The 20871-nt window shown below is 37.2% G+C and overlaps 1 protein-coding gene across 1 annotated transcript; it reads right to left on the reverse strand.

Moving 5' to 3' along the window:
* Window positions 1-9091: 9091 nt before the first annotated feature.
* Window positions 9092-20564, reverse strand: LOC149163962 (uncharacterized). Its single transcript, XM_089429322.1, has 6 exons — window positions 20492-20564; window positions 19959-20212; window positions 19477-19645; window positions 9537-9721; window positions 9414-9449; window positions 9092-9310 (listed from the first exon to the last, which is right to left on the reverse strand). The coding sequence occupies exons 1-6, from the start codon at window positions 20562-20564 to the stop codon at window positions 9092-9094; spliced, it is 936 nt and encodes a 311-aa protein (XP_089285448.1).
* Between the last annotated feature and the right edge of the window lie 307 nt (window positions 20565-20871).

The following is a 20871-nucleotide window of genomic DNA, read 5'->3' on the forward strand; positions in this document are numbered from 1 at the left end:
ATCAAGGTGTTGCCTCAATACATTACACAATTGTTCTTCATGTTTGTTCAAGAGAGGGGTTGATCTTTAAAGCTATGGATAGGCCAAACTATACAATCTTGGCATGTTCTAGAGTTTAGTCAACATAGCACAAGCCTGTCTAAGGACTACTCCCATATTCTTTTATCAACTCCTCAATTGGTATGGGAGTGGGAGGATGATTATGAAGGATATGGTAAATTAGGTCATCTTCTTCAAGTTGTCCCCCTCCTATAATAGTATCATGAGTGCAGAATTGGTTAGGGGTTGTACGATACAATTCATCCTCTAACCATATGGGTAAATCATGTTCAATAGAAGGTTGATCAGGAGAAAAGAACACAAGTTGTTTGGAAAAATGTACATTCTTGATAGTCATGTTCCCAACCCTAAAACTAATGTAGACATCAACAATGGCCAACCAAGGTCTTCCTAAGATGAGAGGGTAGCCATTAAACTTGGTTATGGGTTGGAGGACCAGAAAATCAGTAGGGTACTCCCAGGAGTCAATGGAGACCATGACATTCTTAATAATTTCCTCAGGGGCTACTGTGGATCTATCTACAAACTGCAACACTCTGGTGGTATTTCTCAAAGCCCATTGGATATTGAGCTTCAACATGGTTTTCCTAATCATCACATTGATTGCAGCCCCAAGATCAATTAGAGTATTAGGACCATAATTCCATCAATGTGCACATCCACTACTGGGCTACCGTGGTTTAGGTATTTTTGGGAGATCACCCTCCCAAGAATCATATCAGATAGTTGTCCAACAACATTGATTGTGGGGGTATCTATCCTTCTTCTTCGAGGGCTTTTGAAACATTTTTCTTTAATAAGCCTATTGTAGATGGAAACATATTTAATGGCGTGGAGAAGGGGTATCCTGATAGCCAAATTCTTCAATTATCCTAGAAGTTCAACCTCTACTGCGGTGTGCTCCTTAGGGTGGACCAACTTTTTAGGGTAGGGAAGTGCATTGAATTGAGGGGCACTCTCTCCCTTCTCTTATTCAATATTTTCAGATGGAGAAGGTGGGTTATTTTCTGGGAGCACCTTCCTAGACCGAAGATTGATCTCTTGGATTTCCATAACATAAGTGAGATAATGTCTCCCCACTGTAGACCTGTTGTGCCTACTTATTATTCAGGATCCGATTAGGTTGAGAAGGAATTTAAGGTTTCTTATGTGGAGTAGGATGAGTTAGCCTTGTTTGAGGTTAGGGTGGAGGCAGTAAAGAAGGTGGTTGGTTTGTTTGAGGCCATGACCCTTCTGAGGGGTTTCCCCATTAGGAATATTGGGGTGGATATGGCTGAAAAGGATTGTTGACGGGTTGAGGAGGGTATGGAAGATCATAAGGCCAAGGAGGAGGTGTGGACCATGATGGATGGGTGGAAGGGTACCAAGGCTTAAAAGGTACATTTTGATTTGAATTTTAGTGAGGATTGATGAGCCCCAAAAATGTACAATTATTTGGGCTCATTCAACCTCCTAATTTGGCTTAGTCCACCATTCTCATTTGTTTATTGCATGTTTTTGATTATTTTTATGTTAATAGAGTGAATTTGGTTAGTCATTATGCCAACAAGTCTAATGGGTGCTTTGTGTAGCCTTGTTGGTCAACTTGGAGACAAAATTGAAGGTCTTAATGAGCACTTGGCAGCCAAATTCGTGGGAGAACAAGCTAGAGGATTTGTAGGAAGGTGTCCCCCTCATTTATGGGCCCTTACCTCGAATTCTCCACCATCAGCTCGGAGTTCAAAGGCCACCAAATCAATGAGCACAAGGGCAGCCAAGCAAGTCAAGTAGGACTGCTGTTAACTACAAGTCTTGGGCAACCAATTCCCTAACTTTTAGGAGGACTGTTGGGTCCTCAAATTGTATAAATAAGAAGGCTTGGGGCCTCATTTTGGTTAGCTAGTGGGTAGTCATTTTGTATAGCTAGTTAGTCAATTTGGGGTTAGCTAGTTAGTCAATTTGGTTAGTCATGTTGTAGCTCGGTTTTTTCTCCTTGTAAGCCAGTTTTGGCATGTCATTAGATTCATGATTATTCAATAAAGACGGGCAGCTTTTGATCCAATTCTGAGTTTTTAAGAGAGCAACAGACCTCCTCTGTGTTGTAATGTTAATTTCTTTTTGTTTCAGCACTTTAGTTCATTGCTTTACCATGAAATTCGAAATTACAGGTTTGCTGAGTTAGTTTTTATGAGATTGAATGAGTTTAGCTTATGGTTGAATTGCTTTCGGTTGTTTAGTTAGACTAGCAGGTTGATAATACATTGGAGCTCCAAGGAAAAAGGTCGAGGAAGTCTCCACTGCCATCTCTGTTTGGAGATTGGAGTGCAACCTATACCAACCACAAAAATACACAGTTCTTCACTTTATACATGCTGCAACATAGTCATTGAAGATACATCCATGCACTGTTGGCATTGAACCATACATCTACATTTTTCATTCCATGCACGGCTCCTTTTTCTCGGTTTTACATTGCTGTTCATAGGTTTTACATTGCTGTTCACCTTCCAACTCATTCATTACCACATAGCTTCATCATTTTGTCCTTTTGTTGATCCCATCCTTCTATCCACCAACCACTTCGTGCACTCATTCTCTGTCCTATTTCTCTACCCTTGAGTCATCACAAGTCTCATCTCCATCCTACCTATCCACCCAAACCATTCCATCCCTTCACCATCGCCCAAAACTTCCACTTACAACACATCCTGTAGAAACCCCTGCGTTTCCTGTAGAATCCCCTGCAGACATCCTGTAGGAGGCCACTCACTCGGTTGCTGAGCCTCTGAACGTGAGGAACCTCTGTGGACTGATGCTAAGGATCTCTGGGGACCTCTCCTAGCCTCCCCAACCTTTCCCAAGCTTTCCTTCCTTCCGCATCACATCTGCACAACCAAACCCTAATAAGCACAAAATCACAATCACTCCATCCACTTAAAGAAAAAATACAAAAGCATGTCTTTTAAGATGCAAGTAGATTAGATTCATGCATTTTCACTTATTAAAAGTAATGGCATCATTGGTAGAAGTTTCCTTCACATTCTTTGCATCATAGAGGTTAGACTAGTTAAATTAGGGTTTCCTAGGGTTTCCATGTCTTGATTTGCTTTCAGTTCATTTTTGCCAAGTAGATTAGTCTTCTGTGAGCTAGCTTTCGTCCATCATTGATAAAGCTTCTTCTGTGAGCCTATAGAAGTTGGCTTGAGCCCTAGCGGATTTGTGCCAGCTGACCAAGTGACAGCTGCGACAAGAGCTAGTACTTGTGCATAGAGCACCGTCGCTTCCAAGTTTGTACGAACTACCGGGTTGATAAAATTAAGAGACAGGAAGCCCCAGGAGTTGTAGCATTATTGCTACAATACTGGAGCTCACCAAGGATAATGTGTGCCTTGCATGCCTTGTTAATATGGACGAGGTACTAGTGGCCTCCTTTGGTTAATGAAACACAACTGTTCTGACCCATTATCTACTCATCCCTGGTATACATCTTTTAGGCATGGTAGAGAGGGGCATTTTTATGTTGCATGATTCTCTTCACATACTAGGAAGAATTCTATAACATTCAGTGGGAATTCATTCCTAGGATGTCTTTTAGTACATCTAGGGAATAAAATAGCTAGTGCCCTTTCTGCTTCCTCTTGTTTCCTTTTGATTTTCATAGTATCCATTTGCAAAGAAAATGTGTGCAACATTTGACTCTGAAAATTATGCAACATATTTCCTATTTCATGCTTGATGGATGTTGTGGAGGGAGAGGAAATGAACAAGTTTTGGCTAGACCTACCCTTCTTCTTAACAACCCTAGAATAATTCTTGAATATAGTTTTGATGTCATGATAAGGTAATTAGTAGATATCTCCTCCAAATAGCATGTTGAGGGTTTCCATTACATATTCCTTGATCCCTCAGAGAAGAACTAGCTTGAGTGACTCAACATCAAGGCTATAGTTGGCCCTCCTATAATTCAGTTGAAACATTTCCTCATAGTCTTGCAAAGATTCATCAGGTCCAATGGTCATCCTAAATATTTTCTCCTTCGTTTCTTTGAAACTACACTAATCCCAGTATATATCATTGAATGTTTGTTGCATTTGGGCCGAGGTAGTGATGATGCATCTATGTAGACTCATAAACCAGCTCAAGGTTGCATCTTTGAGGTTAGAAGAAAACAACTTCAACTTCTTCTCATCAGAGGCATAGTCATAGGTCCTACAAACAACAACTAACTCCAACATGAAGGTGTTAGGATCTTCAGAGGTTAGGCCATGGAAATTTGGAAGGGAAGTAGGCCTTATATTTTTCATACTAGCTTCTCCATTGGTTTATCACATAGGGAAGAGCTCATTGCTCTTGTTTTCAACCATGGTTTGGGTAGGTGAGATGGGTTCTTCTTCTTCCCCAATAGGTTCTTCCAAAATTTCAAGTTGCTCGCCTAGAGGGTCTTCTAACTCCCCTATAGTTAGAGAGGGAAGTTCATGGTCACCAAAGAAGAATGAAGGTTGACTACTTGAGGGTGTGGAGGTTTTTGGTAAGAATTTTTCTTGGTTATCCCTACTCCTACGAGGCATGATTTTTTCTTTTTTTTGAACTTTTCACTTTTTTCAAAGTAATAAAACTCATGCAAAATAGAAAAATATGATCAAGAAAAAACAACACCTACTTAGACATGTCCTCGGAATTGACACCAAAAAGTGTCGAGCGCTAGTATTGCACCAAGAGTGTTATAACTCCCAAGGGTTCCTCAACTTAAATGATCAACCTGAGGTTCGTAGAAACATAGAGGTGACAATGCTATACGAATAGTAAGTTATGTTCTACTCATGCCACCCTCAATCATGACACCAGATCAAGGTGTTCAGAGACCATTCCTCCAACTTAACTATAGTGAATGCTTGTTGATGAAAGCACAATTGAAAATTGATTCTTAACTATGAAAATGAAAATGTCATGTGTTCAACTTGTAGATGTTAATTAACATTACATGAAAGAGAAAGGGCTAATCTACATGAAAAATTAAAGCTACCCTATATTTCATAGTTCATCGACTTGGTAACCTATTTGGATATATCATTGATCTAATTCACATTTTCCTGAAAATCGGAAATCTAACTTGTATCATGCTTGTGAATGAAAAATACTAATTCTACTGTGTTTTGGAGTGAGGAAAATAAGTGGTTGAAGTGGTCTAGGAGCTTCTCTTGATCATCAAATAGAAACTTGGGGCCAATATTCATCTTGATTTAGCTAAGGCTCTAGTGGGAAGAAAAACAGGTCGAGGAACATGGTACTACACGCCGGCTAAATGTATTGGTACATGAGGTCTTGTATTTCTACAGGATGACTTGTATTACTACATGAGGGGTTCCAAGGGCCTTCTTAGGGTGGAAATGGTATCTTGAGGGCATGAAGATGTGGACAAAGGTAGGAGGGAGTGAAGTAAGGTTGGGGAAGACTCCTACCAAAGCCTACCACGCCTCGGGGGTCTTTCTTGCACCAATATGATTGCCCACGGTGTCCTTAATTGTCCAAAGAGAGTGATTGTGGAAATTGAGTTTTGGGAGCACAATTGTAGGGTGTAAGGAGAAGATGGAGAAGTCCAAGTGGAGATGAAAGATGTACCATCCCCCGTAGATCAACACAACCCTACAACTCACAACATGCATGCATTATTTGATCATTAACACAATGATATAAACTATGATGAAAAAGATCTATTGTATGCAACAACACTATTCTAATCATTGAACTAACTCTTAAGTTCAAAAAAGTAAATATGAAGAAGGACAAATAAAATCTATTTGTTTCAAAAAAATTATAAACAAAATGTTTTTAGACTGAGATTATAAATATTTCCAAGCATTCTGCCACAAAAGAGGTGGTAAGGATTCCTTTAATAACACGTTTTTATAGTTTAACATCTACTGCAATAAAATAAAGACATTAAATGATTTAAAATAAGAACAGTACGTAAATACAAAGAGGTACCAAAGCCTATAGGTTGGGTCCAAACCTAAGGATTTCATCCCTCTAAAACTAGCTAAGATGCAACTTAATAACCAACTTATCATTATTGGAAAATAGTAGTCTCACAGATCACATGAAATTTAACAATGAAAATGTCAAGCCGTGAGCTCAATAGCTACTCCTAGCTAAATAAAAAATTCAAATCCTAATGAGCCTTTCACCTCATTTATTTATACAAAATGGTATCTAATTGTATCTCCCTTGATATCAAGGTGAGTTAGAGAGTTAAGGAGGTGGACAAGCGTCCCTAAATTCCCTAATGGTTGTCTTCATCCAACCCTTGCATAGTAAATGCCTCAAAAATTCCTATTTTTCCTACAATTTAATCACATTATGTCACATACTATGATAAACACCATTTACTCTTCTTACTAAGCATATTATAACAAAAAATGTCAATTAATGTGAGAAAGGGGTAGTTTTAATAGCATAATGAACTTCAAGATATACCTATTGATAGGACCCATGAGAAGAAAAAGACCCAATCCCTTCACGTGACAAATTTTCCTTATTAAGCATCCAACAACATTTCTACCAAATTGTCCTTCACTCAATAACTATCTCACAATTTGGCAATTTGGTAAAGGAATTAGAAACACAAGTATTAAGGATGCATTTTGATTAATTTAAGGTGGGGCATTCTATTTTTTTTGAACGCCATTAAATAAATTTTATTAAAATGAACAAATTTATCAAATTAAGAGCACAAATTTTTTGTTAAAATTTCATTTGGCCACACATAGATATATTTACAAAAGCTAACTTCTTTGTGAGTTTAGAATTGTGACAGGGCAAATACTTGTTCCCAAGTAGAAATTGTTTGGGGCAAATAGATTTAGAAGGGCCCAGAACTACTCTCTTCCATAATTTAGGACATATTGAATATCTTATTACAGAGATCACTGATTCATATTTGCATTATTATCCTCCTTGTAGTGGATTGGGGTTTCAAGAGTTTATTTCCATGAATTTTCCAAGAATCCCATCACCCCGGAAATCAAATCACACATGTGAGAGACGGTCATGTTCGTTGATAGTAATTTAAGAGGGTTTCAGGTGCAATTACATTCGTCTAATGAAGGTTGATTCTGACATTTATAAAGCCTATGGAGTAAACTAAGGTTGAAATAAATTATTTCGAGCCAAGGCTAATAAAGGGGCTACTATTCACTTGCGGAGATACCATGACTAAAATGCTTGATGAAATCATGAATTGTTGTAGGTTAATACTTCAATGGTGGTCGTTCTCTTCCTAAGGACAAAGATCATCATCAATTAAGAGATCAGACTATTTTTTTTACACATGATCAAGGTATTCATATTTCTAGGGTGTGAGTAATATTTCTATTGAAGTAGAGTTCTGTATTGTCCTTTGGACAAGATCTTTATTCCCTAGAAGTATGAGTTGCTTTGGACAGGGGTGTAGCTATAGAGATAAAGGAGTTCACATGTTGGTTGTGTTACTATCTTTGGATCAAAAAAAAATCATATATGATGATGATGGTGGTGATTAACTTCCACTGAGACCAAATTGGTCTATCAGACCTATAATTTTCTTACGTCTTAATTGTCTAGCTTCTAGTCTTTGTTGGGGAGATAGGTGTTGTAGCTTTCTTTCTTTTATATATGGTTTCCAACTTCCTTTATATTGCATCTCCTTCATCTCTTCTGATTCTTGGGACATCTCTTCTTGTTCTTGTGACATTGGTGTATTAGGTTAGCTATCTGTTGTGTTTGTTTTTTGAAGATAGTTGAGAATTTGGAGATTTGCTGTTAAATGAAGATTTATTTTGTGTGGTATTGGAATGTTCATACATGTTGATGCTTGAGGGGTTGAAGAGTTCATTTTTTTGCTATTGGACCTGGATTTCCCTTCTTTGTCTTGAGAGTTGTTTATTTCTTGCTAGATTTCTTGTGATTCAGAGTTTTCTCGTGAGATGACAGTGTAATGTAGATTTATGGTGATTTTTTCTAGCAAAATTTTTCTGAACAATTTTTAGCTAGATAGCCTGTCTCAAAGCAGGAGACATCTCAAGAGTAAAAATTCCCAATTCAATTGTTTTCACTCACGCTCAGCTCTGTAATATGCAAAGCCTCAGATGCGTGCAACCCTCGTTCTCTTCGTTCGGGGATGCGAAGTTTACAAAACACAACTGTATTTGAAGCCAGTCCACGACAGTAGATCTATTGGAAATCGCAGAACCTCGTTTTCGTGAAATAATAAATAAGGCCGTCTGGAAGAGTTTCAAATCTGAAGTACGGCAGAGAGGCCGTCTGGAAGAGTTTCAAATCTGAAGTGCCGCAGAGATTTAACGGAGTCCACCGATCAGGATGAGAGGAGGCTATTTCTTGAAATTATCTAATAACCCAAACAGTAACCCTAGCAGCAGAAGGTATGAAGCCCGAGATTAATCATTCCGCCAAAGGAAAGAGTTGTTTCTACCGGAATTAGTTGTTTCATAAATATAATTTGAAATGAGGATGTGATTATTTTGACCTGTACAATAAATCACGGTATTATAACCAAAAAAAAAAGTATTTACATATTGTAAATCTCCCAAATAAAATAATATGAATTTTTATAATTAAATAGAAATTTATTTAACTAATATATTAATTTTTTTTGTCATAATAACAACACTCTCGACGGTATATTATTTTTTTAATAATAAGGACAACACACTCTCAAGAGTAAGGGTAAAGGTGAGAACAATCAAATCATAAACCACTTTCGATAATGATACAGTCAAACCGTAAACCGCTGTCAATAATAGCACACTCAAATCGGAAACCGCTTTTCGCAATTCTCATATTCACAATGTTGTAAAACATAATAATATCAAATAAAACAATGGAATAAATTTTTCACTGCGAATGCTCGCTATGAAATTTATCGACACCACTCCAATACTATTTATTTTATAAAAAACAACCACCACAATCTTCAAACCTTTTGCCAACCATGAACATGAATTTAGCTTATGAAGCTGAGTTTTCACTTTCAATATTAAACTACCCTGCTCCAATATTAACCTCCCCTGCCACAATTTTGTGGCCCGTAGCCGTGGTTGAAGCTGCCTTTGGCTGGTATCTGGTTTCTCTGTGTGTTCGCTACTGTGTTCGAAGCTGCCTTTGGCTGGTATCTGGGTTCTATCTGTGTTTGAGTGTAAGTTTCATGCGAGCCATCACTTATGTTTTTTAGTCTCATCCGAATCCTCCGTGCACTCTCAGCCGAATCGGTGGCTTCCTGATTATATGAAATACGATGAATTTCAAATATGAAATCTACCATTTTATAGCAAGAAAACACCATGAGAATTTATGTGAAATGAAAAGCTGGGCAACCTCACCTTGAGTTGATCCCGAAGAGTCTCCAGCTTATATTCCTGTAAAATACTTACTTTTCAGCTTGATAATACTTAGACAACTGAAATGGACCTATGTGTTGAATTTTAATTAAATTAAAGTAGTACCAGAGCATTACGTTCACTGTGGGCTGTAATTATTACCTCTGGTTGGATCGCCTCTCTCAGCTTAGAAATAACAGCAGCAGTTGTCGATTCATTAGATCTCAGCTGCTTGGTGCATTCCCACAGAACTGTCTCTTCTTGAATGAGTTCATCAGATAATTGAATCGACCGCGTAATGTCCAGGCACCCTGCTGATATGATATGAAATAAGATAATAGATCAATAAATGAAATACTAACTTTACAACAAATTGCAACAGGGGTCACAATAAGCAGAGGCGGAGTGTTTTTCTTTTTAAAATGTGAAAAAACTATATTTATATTTAGATTATGTGGTTACTTTATTTACCAATATCTTATAACAGAGTTTTAAAATAGGCTAAAAATCAAAGCAAATATATTGCACTTTATGCAATATATTTGCACTTATGTAATATGTTTACTAATCAGATCAAATTACTCCTCTTACATTCAATTTAATTAAAAATATTTTTTTGGGTTACAAAACTGTGAAACAGTTGGCAAAATGCTGATAACATATAAACATAGATATTAAAATTTATAGTAAAAAAGGCCCTTTCCCGTTTAAAAGCCTCTGAATACATAATATATCAATACAAACATGATGTCGCAGGCATACAAAGAAGTGCGAGATGTATTAGCCCTTATCAATGGGAGAAACGTGAAACTTCAAGATACCATAGGGCTCATGCTACTAGGCAGTCTTCTCCAATATGACTCTGATTTTTCTCATATACTTTTTTAATGAGTTAGCATGATTACTATAGTCAGATATTTATTTTGTTTTTAGTGACAAAAATAAATGTTAATAAAAAATTATAGATTTAAATTTAATAATTATCTTTTTTAATGAGTTAGCATGATTACTATAGTCAGATATTTATTTTGTTTTTAGTGACAAAAATAAATGTTAATAAAAAATTATAGATTTAAATTTAATAATTATGTATCAAGTTTAAGAAGTTCAGATTTTATTATAAAAACAAAATAATTATTTAAAAAAACAAAAATGACACTTGAAAGCCTATGTTTCACAACAACTACTACTTGACTGAACTACTTGTGGAGCAGCTTTTTCCTTTCCAGGTTCCTTCAATGCTTAACCCCAAACCAAACCATGAGTTTTAAAAAAAATCATGGTGAATGATAGCTCCTTTTTTTAATTAGTATAAGAGTTTTTTCAGTTTTTTAATTGTGGATGTTAGGTCAATTTCAAGATAAATTATATTTTTTTCCGACTCTAAATCTGTTTCTGTTTGGATAAAAGTTTGTTTCCATGTAAAAAAACAAGTTAAAACCCTGTTTGTTTCTGTTTGAATAAAAATTTGTTTCCATTTAAGGAAATAAGTTAAAAGCCTGAGACACATAGGCATACAGCCTGAGTGCAAGCAACAACAAAATAATTCTGGATGAAGTGGTTTTCTTTGAATACTATCATGCCTATCATGCCTCAACCTGCATTCTAAAATAGCAGCTAACCTTAACTATCCCATTGCTAATTTACCAACGAAGTTCTATTAAATTTTCTTACCATGTAAAAAAATCAAAACTATGCTTTTATTTCATGGTTCAGATCTTTCTCTACTTCATAGCTCTCATACACTCAAAAGCTAACGGATTGGGAAGTGTGTAAGTCAGGAATTTGGCCTGTGGAACATGAAGGTGCTAAAACCCGCCGGAAAGCCACAACCGAGAAAGCCAGGTACTTCACAGACCGGTAGGTAAAGGAAGAGTGTTATTCTGGCTCTCATGAACCGAAAAGCTAACGGATTGAGAAATGTGTAAGTCAGGAATTTGGCGTGTGGAAATGAGAGCAGACCAACCCGAAGGTGCTAAAACCCACAGGAAAGCCAGGTACTTCACAGACAGGTAGGCAAAGGGAGAGTGTTTCTTGTTGAAATCTAATTTTCAACTACGTAGCCGGACCAACGGCAGAAAACGTTCAGCAGACTCGCCAGAGAGTTCTCGGGCCAGTTTCCGGCAAAGGGATTTTCCGTCAGTTCGAACCCGAGAAAATATGGAGCTCACACGTGGTTCACCCCTGACGTAAGCCAACGTAAGTTTCTCGGAAGCTAAAGCTCTGCAAAAAATGGGTTTCCGATATCTTTCTCCACTGTCAGATTTACTCCATCGCTCTCCACCGTTGATCCACCAAAGCTGCATACGAGGTGCATTAAAAGGCTTGTGTGGATTAAATTTTTGAGTTTGACCGCGGTAGAAGAAGAGTCAAGGAATTTAATATTGATACGTATATTTAGGTGGCCCTTTTAAATATGGGTATGGGCACGTTTCAATATATGTTTTTTTTTATATACAGCACTTAAGTTTTTTATGTAAAAGGTATGGAGCATTTAAAGATAGGTATGGTCGTTTTTTTATGAAATGTAATACTAAAAAAAAAGGAGCTCGTATATTTTTTGTAGTTGACTTTCTTTTGTAACAGAGAGAGAGTAAAGAAAAGGCAGTAAAGAAAACAATGTGTGGTATGTATTGAACGCACAACAGTGCGAGAAAATATAGGAAGAACAGAGTTGTAACGTTTTGTGTGGCATTTTGTAAAACAGAGGAGTAAGAAAAACCATGTGTGGTTTTGCACAGCAGTGCATAAAGAAAATGGTGGAGCGAGTTTTTGTAAGTCTGCGTAAGTTTTGTTTTTACAGCACTATGTAAAATTGTTTTACACCGGCAAATGTGAATGGAGGTTTTACAGCAGTAATTTTTCCAGCAGTGTAAATTCTCATATGGAGAAAGAGTGAATATTTTTTTTGTTTAATGAATAGAAATCTTCTATGGTGGTGAAATACTCTGTTCCTCAGTAAATTTTTTTTAAGCTTCCCTGTGCACAAAAGAGCCTGGAAAGGTAGAAACAGAGCATTGTCTCTCCGTGTTTGAATTCTTGGTTTTTGGTATTTTCCCCATTAAAAATACCCAACAGTGGTATGAGAGCAGGCTCGGGCTCTTTAAAGAAGTTAAAGAAGCTGAAGGGAGAAGGTTGTTGCTGCAGCAAAACTTCTCAGGCAGACAGAAGACTCAGACAACGAAGGATTCAGGTATTCTTCATAGCTATCTTGTTTGTTACTGAAGAGACAGTCAGTTTTTAAAATACACAGTCAAGGAATGGCTAGCACAAGCACTGGTATGGGTATGTTTAATACCCAGCTCCCATAGTTTAATGGGAAGAACTATGACTACTGGTCAATAACTATGAAAGCCTTGCTTGCTTCCCAAGACTTATGGGAAATAGTTGAAGATGGTTTTGAAGAACCAGCAGATGAAACTGAGTTCAATGCATTAACTCAGGGAGAGAAGGATCTGCTGAAGAGCAATAGGAAGAAGGATTCAAAAGCCCGTGTGTTGTTGTATCTAGCAGTAGACCATAGTATATTTCCAAGGTTAGCAGCAGCTAAGACAACAAATGAATCATGGGAAACCCTTAAGACAGCCTATCAAGGCATGGAGAGAGTGAAGATAGCAAAACTACAATTGCTGAGAAAGGATTTTGAGAACTTGAACATGAAGGAGTCAGATAACATTGACTCATTCTTCACTCATGTGATTGGTGTAATCACACAAATGAGAACTCATGGAGAAACCATTGAAGATAGAAGGATTGTGGAGAAAATATTGAAGGTCTTACCCTCAAGGTTTGATGCCATAGTCACCACCATTGAAGAGACAAAGGATCTCTCAAACTATTCAGTTGATGAGGTACATGCATCACTAATAACACATGAGCAGAGGTTGAGTAGGAATGAAAACTCATCTCTTGAGCAAGCCTTCAAGACCCAGATGTCCTTTGGAAGAGGAAGAGGTCAAGGAAGAGGAAACAAGAGAAGAAGAGGCAGAAGCCATAACAGAGGTGGAAGGAACAACCCATCAAATGCACAAGGAAGAGGCAACAATCCAAATCAGAACCAAGGTCAAGGCAGCAACCAACAAAGAGATCAGTATCAGGCTCAAGGACAAAGGTATGATAAATCTAATGTTCAATGCTATTATTGCAAAAAGTATGGACATTATGCAAGTGATTGTAGAAAGGAACAGCATGATATGAACAGCAGACAAAATGCAAATGTTACAAGAGAAAACAGCAGTCAAGAAAATGTCCTATTACCTTGTAACATGGCTGAAACACATAGTGAAGACATATGGTTTTTAGACTCATGTTGCAGCAACCATATGACTGGAAACATAGCCTTCTTTTTTGCCCTAGATAAAAATGTGAAATCAGAAGTCACACTAGGAACTGATAGCAAAGTCTCTGTTATGGGAAAAGGAGAAGTAAAAATATTTTCAAAGCAAGGAGAAAGGAAAACCATAGCAGATGTATACTATGTCCCCGGAATGAAATGTAATCTCTTGAGTATTGGACAGCTTGTCCATAAGGGGTACAATGTTTTCTTTAAAAATGATGTATGCACCAGCATGGATATACCACCCAGAAAAAGATGCATTGCTGAAGCAAAGATGACAAGGAACATGATGTTCCCTCTCCGGATCAGGGCAGACATGAAGAACAAAAGGGGAATGGCAGCAGTCACCCAAGAGGCCTTCCAAAGCGTGCCAAAGGATGAGAACTGGTTATGGCACTTGAGATTCGGGCATCTAAATTTTGGAGGTCTAAACTTATTGAGCAGAAAAGGAATGGTAAAGGGATTACCATTGATAGAGAAACCTGACAGCCTATGTGAAGGCTGCATTTTGGGAAAACAACACAGAGAAAGTTTTCCATCAGGGAAGAGCATAAGGGAAAAGACACCCTTAGAGATTATCCACTCAGATTTGTGTGGACCAATGCAAGCTCCATCATTAGCTGGCAGCCTATATTTCTTGACATTCATTGATGATTTTACAAGAAAGACTTAGATATATTTCCTCAAGAACAAAAGTGAAGTCTTTGAGAAATTCCAAAATTTCAAAGCACTTGTGGAGAACCAAAGCGGGCTGCACATAAAAGTATTGAGAACTGATAGAGGAGGTGAGTATATCTCAAATGAATTCCTAAAGTTTTGTAGAGAAAATGGAATACATAAACAGTTCACAACTCGGTACACTCCGCAGCAAAATGGAGTTGCTGAAAGGAAAAACATAACCATCATGGAGATGGCAAGAAGCATGTTGAAGGCAAAGCATTTGCCAAATGAGTATTGGGCTGAAGCTGTACATTGTGCAATTTATATATTGAACAGGTGTCCTACAAAAGCAGTCTTGAACAAAGTGCCAGAAGAGGCATGGAGTGGAAGAAAGCAAGGAGTCACCCACATGAGAGCTTTTGGGTGTATGGCCTACGCACACATACCAGATCAGCTAAGGAGGAAGTTGGACAGCAAAGGGGAGAAATGCATCTTCATTGGATACAGTGATGAATCCAAAGCCTACAGGCTGTACATCCCATCTACCAAGAAGTTCTTTGTAAGCAGGGATGTTCAATTTATTGAGGAAGAAGCTTGGGATGGAAGCATAGAGAAAACAGTGAATGTTAAAAACTGTTTCTCTCATGATGAAGATGAAGAGGAGGTGGCTGAAATGCATCCCCAAACAGCAGTGCCAACACAAGGACAGCAAGGGACACCATTGAGGATAAATGAGAGTGCTTCTCCAAGCACACCACAAGGAGGAAATTCAAGTGCATCTTCAAGCACTTGCACACCAAGTGAAAGAGGTAAGAAGTTTAGAAATCTAAGTGAAATTTATGATGAAGGAATGAATTCTTTGTTTGCCTTGTATTGTCATGTTGATGATCCTATTCATTTCGAAGATGCAATTAAAGATAGGAAATGGATAGAAGCTATGGATGAGGAGATGAATGCCATAGAGAGAAACAAAACATGGGATTTGGTTGAGTTACCAAAAGGCAAAGAAGTCATTGGTGTGAAATGGGTCTACAAGACCAAGAGCAATGCTGAAGGCAAGATAGAAAGGCACAAGGCAAGGCTGGTTGTCAAAGGCTACAAGCAGCAGTATGGAAGAGATTATGAGGAGACTTTCGCCCCGATTGCAAGAATGGAAACCGTGAGAGCAGTGATGTCCATAGCAGCTCAAAACAAATGGAAAGTCTACCAAATGGATGTGAAATCAGCATTCCTAAATGGAGTGTTAAAGGAAGAGGTTTATGTTGAACAGCCTCTCGGCTATGAGAAGAAAGGAGAAGATCACAAAGTGTGCAAATTGAAGAAAGCTCTTTATGGGCTGAAGCAAGCGCCAAGAGCATGGTACAACAGGATAGATTCATATCTGTTGGATAATGAATTTGACAAATGTGAAGGAGAGCCCACAGTCTACATCAAGGAAAAGGATGGTAGAATTTTAATTGTTATCTTGTATGTAGATGATGTTATTTTCACTGGAAATGATATTTATCTTATTGAGAATTTTAAATGAGTCATGAAGGATGAATTTGAAATAACTGACATGGGTTTGTTGAGATACTTCTTAGGCATAGAAGTAGATCAAAATGAAAAATGAATTTTTATATCTCAAGCAAGATATGTAAATCAAGTTTTGGGCAGATTTAAGATGGAAGAATGCAAGGCAGCAATCACTCCCACAGTGATGGGATTAAAGCTCAGCAGAGAGGACAGCAGCAAGGATTTTGATCCTAGCTTGTATAAAAGCATTGTGGTCATCCTTATCTATTTAACAACAACTAGGCCTGATTTAATGTATATTGTTAGTTTGATTTCCAAATTTATGGAGAGGCCAAAGGAGGCACATTGGCAGGCAGCAAAGAGAATTTTGAGGTATGTCAAAGGTACCAAAATGTTTGGAATTTTATATAATGCCTCAAAACATTCAGATTTGGTTGGATACGCTAAGTGATTGGGCTGGAAGTGTAGATGATCGGAAGAGCACTTCCGGTTATGTATTTCATATGGGTTCAGGAGCCATTTCATGGGCTTCTAAGAAGCAGTCCATTGTAGCATTGTCTACAACAGAGGCTGAATATGTGGCAGCTACAGCAGCAACATGTCAAGCAGTTTGGATGAGAAGAATGTTGAGAAGCTTAGGCCAAGAGCAGGAAAAAGCGACAGCGATCTTTTGTGACAATAGCTCAGCTATTGCGTTGTCAAAAAATTCAGTGTTTCGTAAGAGAACAAAACACATTGATACAAAGTTTCACTACATCAGAGAATTGGTGAACAATGGAGAAATTGTCCTAGAACATTGCAGTACTCAAGAACAGGTAGCAGACATCTTGACAAAGCCACTGGATCAGAAGAGCTTTGAATTTTTGAGGAAGTGTCTGGGTATGACAGAATGCCTAGTAGTTGAAATTAAAGGGGAGTGTTGAAATCTAATTTCCAACTACGCAGCCGGACCAACGCCAGAAAACGTTCAGCAGACCCGCCGGAGAGTTCTCGGGCCAGTTTCCGGCAAAGGGATTTTCCGTCAGTTCGAACCCGAGAAAATATGGAGCTGACACGTGGTTCACCCCTGACGTAAGCCAACGTAAGTTTCTCGGAAGCTAAAGCTCTGCAGAAAATGGGTTTCCGATATCTTTCTCCACCGTCGGATTTACTCCATCGCTCTCCACCGTTGATCCACCAAAGCTGCATACGAGGTGCATTAAAAGGCTTGCGTGGATTAAATTTTTGAGTTTGACCGCCGTAGAAGAAGAGTTATGGAATTTAATATTGATACGTATATTTAGGTGGCCCTTTTAAATATGGGTATGGGCACGTTTCAATATATGTTTTTTTATATATAGCACGTAAGTTTTTTTATGTAAAAGGTATGGAGCATTTAAAGATAGGTATGGTCGTTTTTTTTATGAAATGTAATACTCAAAAAAAAGGAGCTCGTATATTTTTGTAGTTGACTTTTTTTTGTAACAGAGAGAGCTCGTGAGGCAGTAAAGAAAACAATGTGTGGTATGTATTGAACGCACAGCAGTGCGACAAAATATAGGAAGAACAGAGTTGTAATGTTTTGTGTGGCTTTTTGTAAAACACAGGAGTAAGAAAAACCATGTGTGGTTTTGCACAGTAGTGCATAAAGAAAATGGTGGAGCGAGTTTTTGTAAGTATGTGTAAGTTTTGTTTTTACAGCAATATGTAAAATTGTTTTACACCAGCAAATGTGAATGGAGGTTTTACAGCAGTAAATGTTAATGGGAATTTTTCCAGCAGTGTAAATTCTCATATGGAGACAGAGTGAATATTTTTTTTGTTTAATGAATAGAAATCTTCTATGGTGGTGAAATACTCTGTTACTAAGATTAACAATACCCAACATTTCTGTCATGTTATTTAACAGTGTGGGTGTAGAAACAGAGCATTCCCTCTGTGTGTTTGAATTCTTGGTTTTTGGTATTTTCCCCATTAACAATACCCAACATTTCTGTCATGTTATTTACCAGTGTGGGTTTTAAAACAAGTTACAGAATAAAATAAATAAATTGGCTCTGCTAGATAGACTTGATGACTGTTTTGCATGATTATTTTTCTGAGATATTATTTTGTTTTGGTGATTATATTTAAATCTGTGTGTAAATTAAACATGAATATAATGTAAAATAAATATGAATAAAAAATTACATGGTGAAATCCTATAATAGTACACAAGTTGAAATTTTTTTATTTTCTATTCTTTAATAATAAAAAAATAGCTATGGGTTAGAAAACAAAATAACACCCACTTAAAAGCATATGCTACACCTAGCTACTTCCGAAGAATTCCCAGTTTCCTTCTAAGCCCCAAACCAAATCATGAGCTTTTCTTTAAGAACATAGCGAATGGATAATACGTTTTTATTAGTATCAAATTTTTAAAAAATCACAGGGAATGGATAACACGGATAACACCTTTCTATTAGTATCATATTGAATAAGTTTCACTAGTCCCCCAAATTTGTTTGTCAGATTGAATGAGTTTTATTAGTACCCCAAATTTGTTTCTCATGTTAAATGAGTTTCACTAGTCCCCCAAATTTGTTTGTCAGATTTAATGAGTTTTATTAGTACCCCAAATTTGTTTGTCAGATTGAATGAGTTTCACTAGTCCCCCAAATTTGTTTGTCAGATTGAATGAGATTGAATGAGTTTTATTAGTACCCCAAATTTGTTTGTCAGGTTAACCTCAAGCAAAAGCATGTTTTCTATAAGAATTAGTAAAATAGGTAAACACTTTAAGTATAAAAGTATTTGGTGTGAGTGAAAGCAGAAGTATCTAGTATGAGTGAAAGCATGCTCCTCTTTACAGACTATCAGAAAAATAATTTCAAGTGGGGTAATTTTCATTAACTATTAATAATAAATCAACCCGTGATGAATAAACCTACATTTTGAAATAACAAACGATTACAGCTGTTCTTCTGGTTTGAGCAAACTGAAGTGATGAGTAAACCTACATTCTGAAATAACAAACCATTACAGCTGTTCTTCTACTGGTTTGAGCAAACTGAACTTTGAAAAAATAACTGAATTTTCAAAAAAATTCTTATTATGTAAAAAAATAACAATAACTCTTAAGTTCATGCTCCAGATCTTGCTCTAGTGAACTCGAAAGCCAACATATAAAGAAATGTATCGAATCAGGAATTCTACCTGTGGAAATGAGAGAACCAAAAACCAACTTTTCCACAAAACGAAAAACCAACTGGAAAGTGCTAAAATGGATGAGTTTTGAAAGCCAAGATTAGCATTATTATCATTGAGGCAGGAAATCTGTGAGAAGACTGAGCGTGAAGAGACATGAGTAAATTGATGCGAGGCGAGATATTTAATGAGCAAATTTTGTTATGGTTGTCAGAATGTGTTAATACACTACGGAATCAGAGTTATTATTTATTTGATATAGAATTGGCAAAATCTATGGAAATTATGCTCGCTTTAACCATGTTCGTCTCTCCAGCAAACTTACTTCGCTTCGGCAATAAAGAAACACAACAATTTATTAACTACTTTTGTTGTTTGTCTACATACCAGTTTGGCAGGTGTTGTGTACATCGTTCTCTATCTCTCTCAACCGTTTCATCGAAGACTCGCATGTTTTCAATATCATATCTTCCTCTATATGCTCCTCTTCGGCTGCCTGGTACGCTGTTAATATTCTCTCCGCAGTACCTCCACCTTCGAATCTAACTTCCAGTTTCTAAAATGATACCAATTAACAGAAAACATCAAAAGGGAAACCCTAGTACGATATTACTGAAAGTAATGAACAAATGTATGGTAAATTGTCTCACTCTTTTTCTGGGGCGCATTTGGTCAAATCCTTCATCCGAACTTGATGGGGGGGTTTTCTCCAAGAAAATGTGTTCTCAGATTGTGATGACCTAATTTAAAAACATTGCGATCTTCCCATATGCCAACCTACATTTTTATTTAAAAACTGAAAAATGATCAGAATACATAAAATACAAACATTCAAATATCATTTATTCATCAGAGAATACAGCATATACCAGCTTCGAGACAGCTTCGATTATAACTTGTCCTCCGTTTTGATATATATCTACAAGATATATTGGTAGAGCCCGCCAAAATTCATTCACAAATAACTCACAGCCATTCCTCTCCACGCTATTCAGTAAGATGTCATTCGCAAGATAAAGCAATGAGATTTTCTTGTCTTCGCTTGCTTTCTCAAAATCTCTACACCATGTCTCCACTATCGCCTGTGCCTCATTCCGGTAGAAGATGCACCATTGGGAAGTGACTGATAAAGGCCAACTTATTATATCAATGTTCCATTCCATAATAACGTTAAAGCAACTGTAAATTTCTGTAATTCCTTCCCTAATGCCATAGATTCTAGCAGGTCTTTCAAAAACTTAAATAAAATTATTCATACCTATTCATATATAATCTAGTTTTATATATCGGTTTTAGGTCGAGGACTAAGGATAAATTAACCAGGGGGGTGCTATTACTGAAATTTTACGATAAATTTTAATTTTCCAAAAATAAGCAGAGTAAATCTCAGAAAAACAATTACCTTCCACACTCTCTCTTGTGCTCTCCAATTTCTCAAACTTGTCAATCAGACGTTCCTTCCAAACGCCACCCATGGTATTTGGCTGCTCACGATGCGGCTTACCTGTGAGCGGGGAAACTTACTTTGCGGACTCGGGGGGGAAGGTTTTCGTCCAGAACGATATATTTATAGATATATAAGATGAGTATTTACAAAGGGGTCGTTATTATAAATAGATGCCGACGATGATATACGGTGAAAAATGTTGCTATTTTAGATTCGAGAGTCCACATTTCAATATATGGAGTATTTAATATACTTTGCATTGGGGTGTTTATTGTTAGGCCTAAGTGGCATATTTCTTTAATAAATGATGGTTATGAATGTTAAATTGGGTTAAA

The sequence above is a fragment of the Pinus tabuliformis genome, chromosome 5_1 (assembly GCF_031772625.1).
Source record: "Pinus tabuliformis cultivar Carrire ecotype Pingquan chromosome 5_1, CPIR1, whole genome shotgun sequence".
NCBI lineage: Eukaryota > Viridiplantae > Streptophyta > Pinopsida > Pinales > Pinaceae > Pinus > Pinus tabuliformis.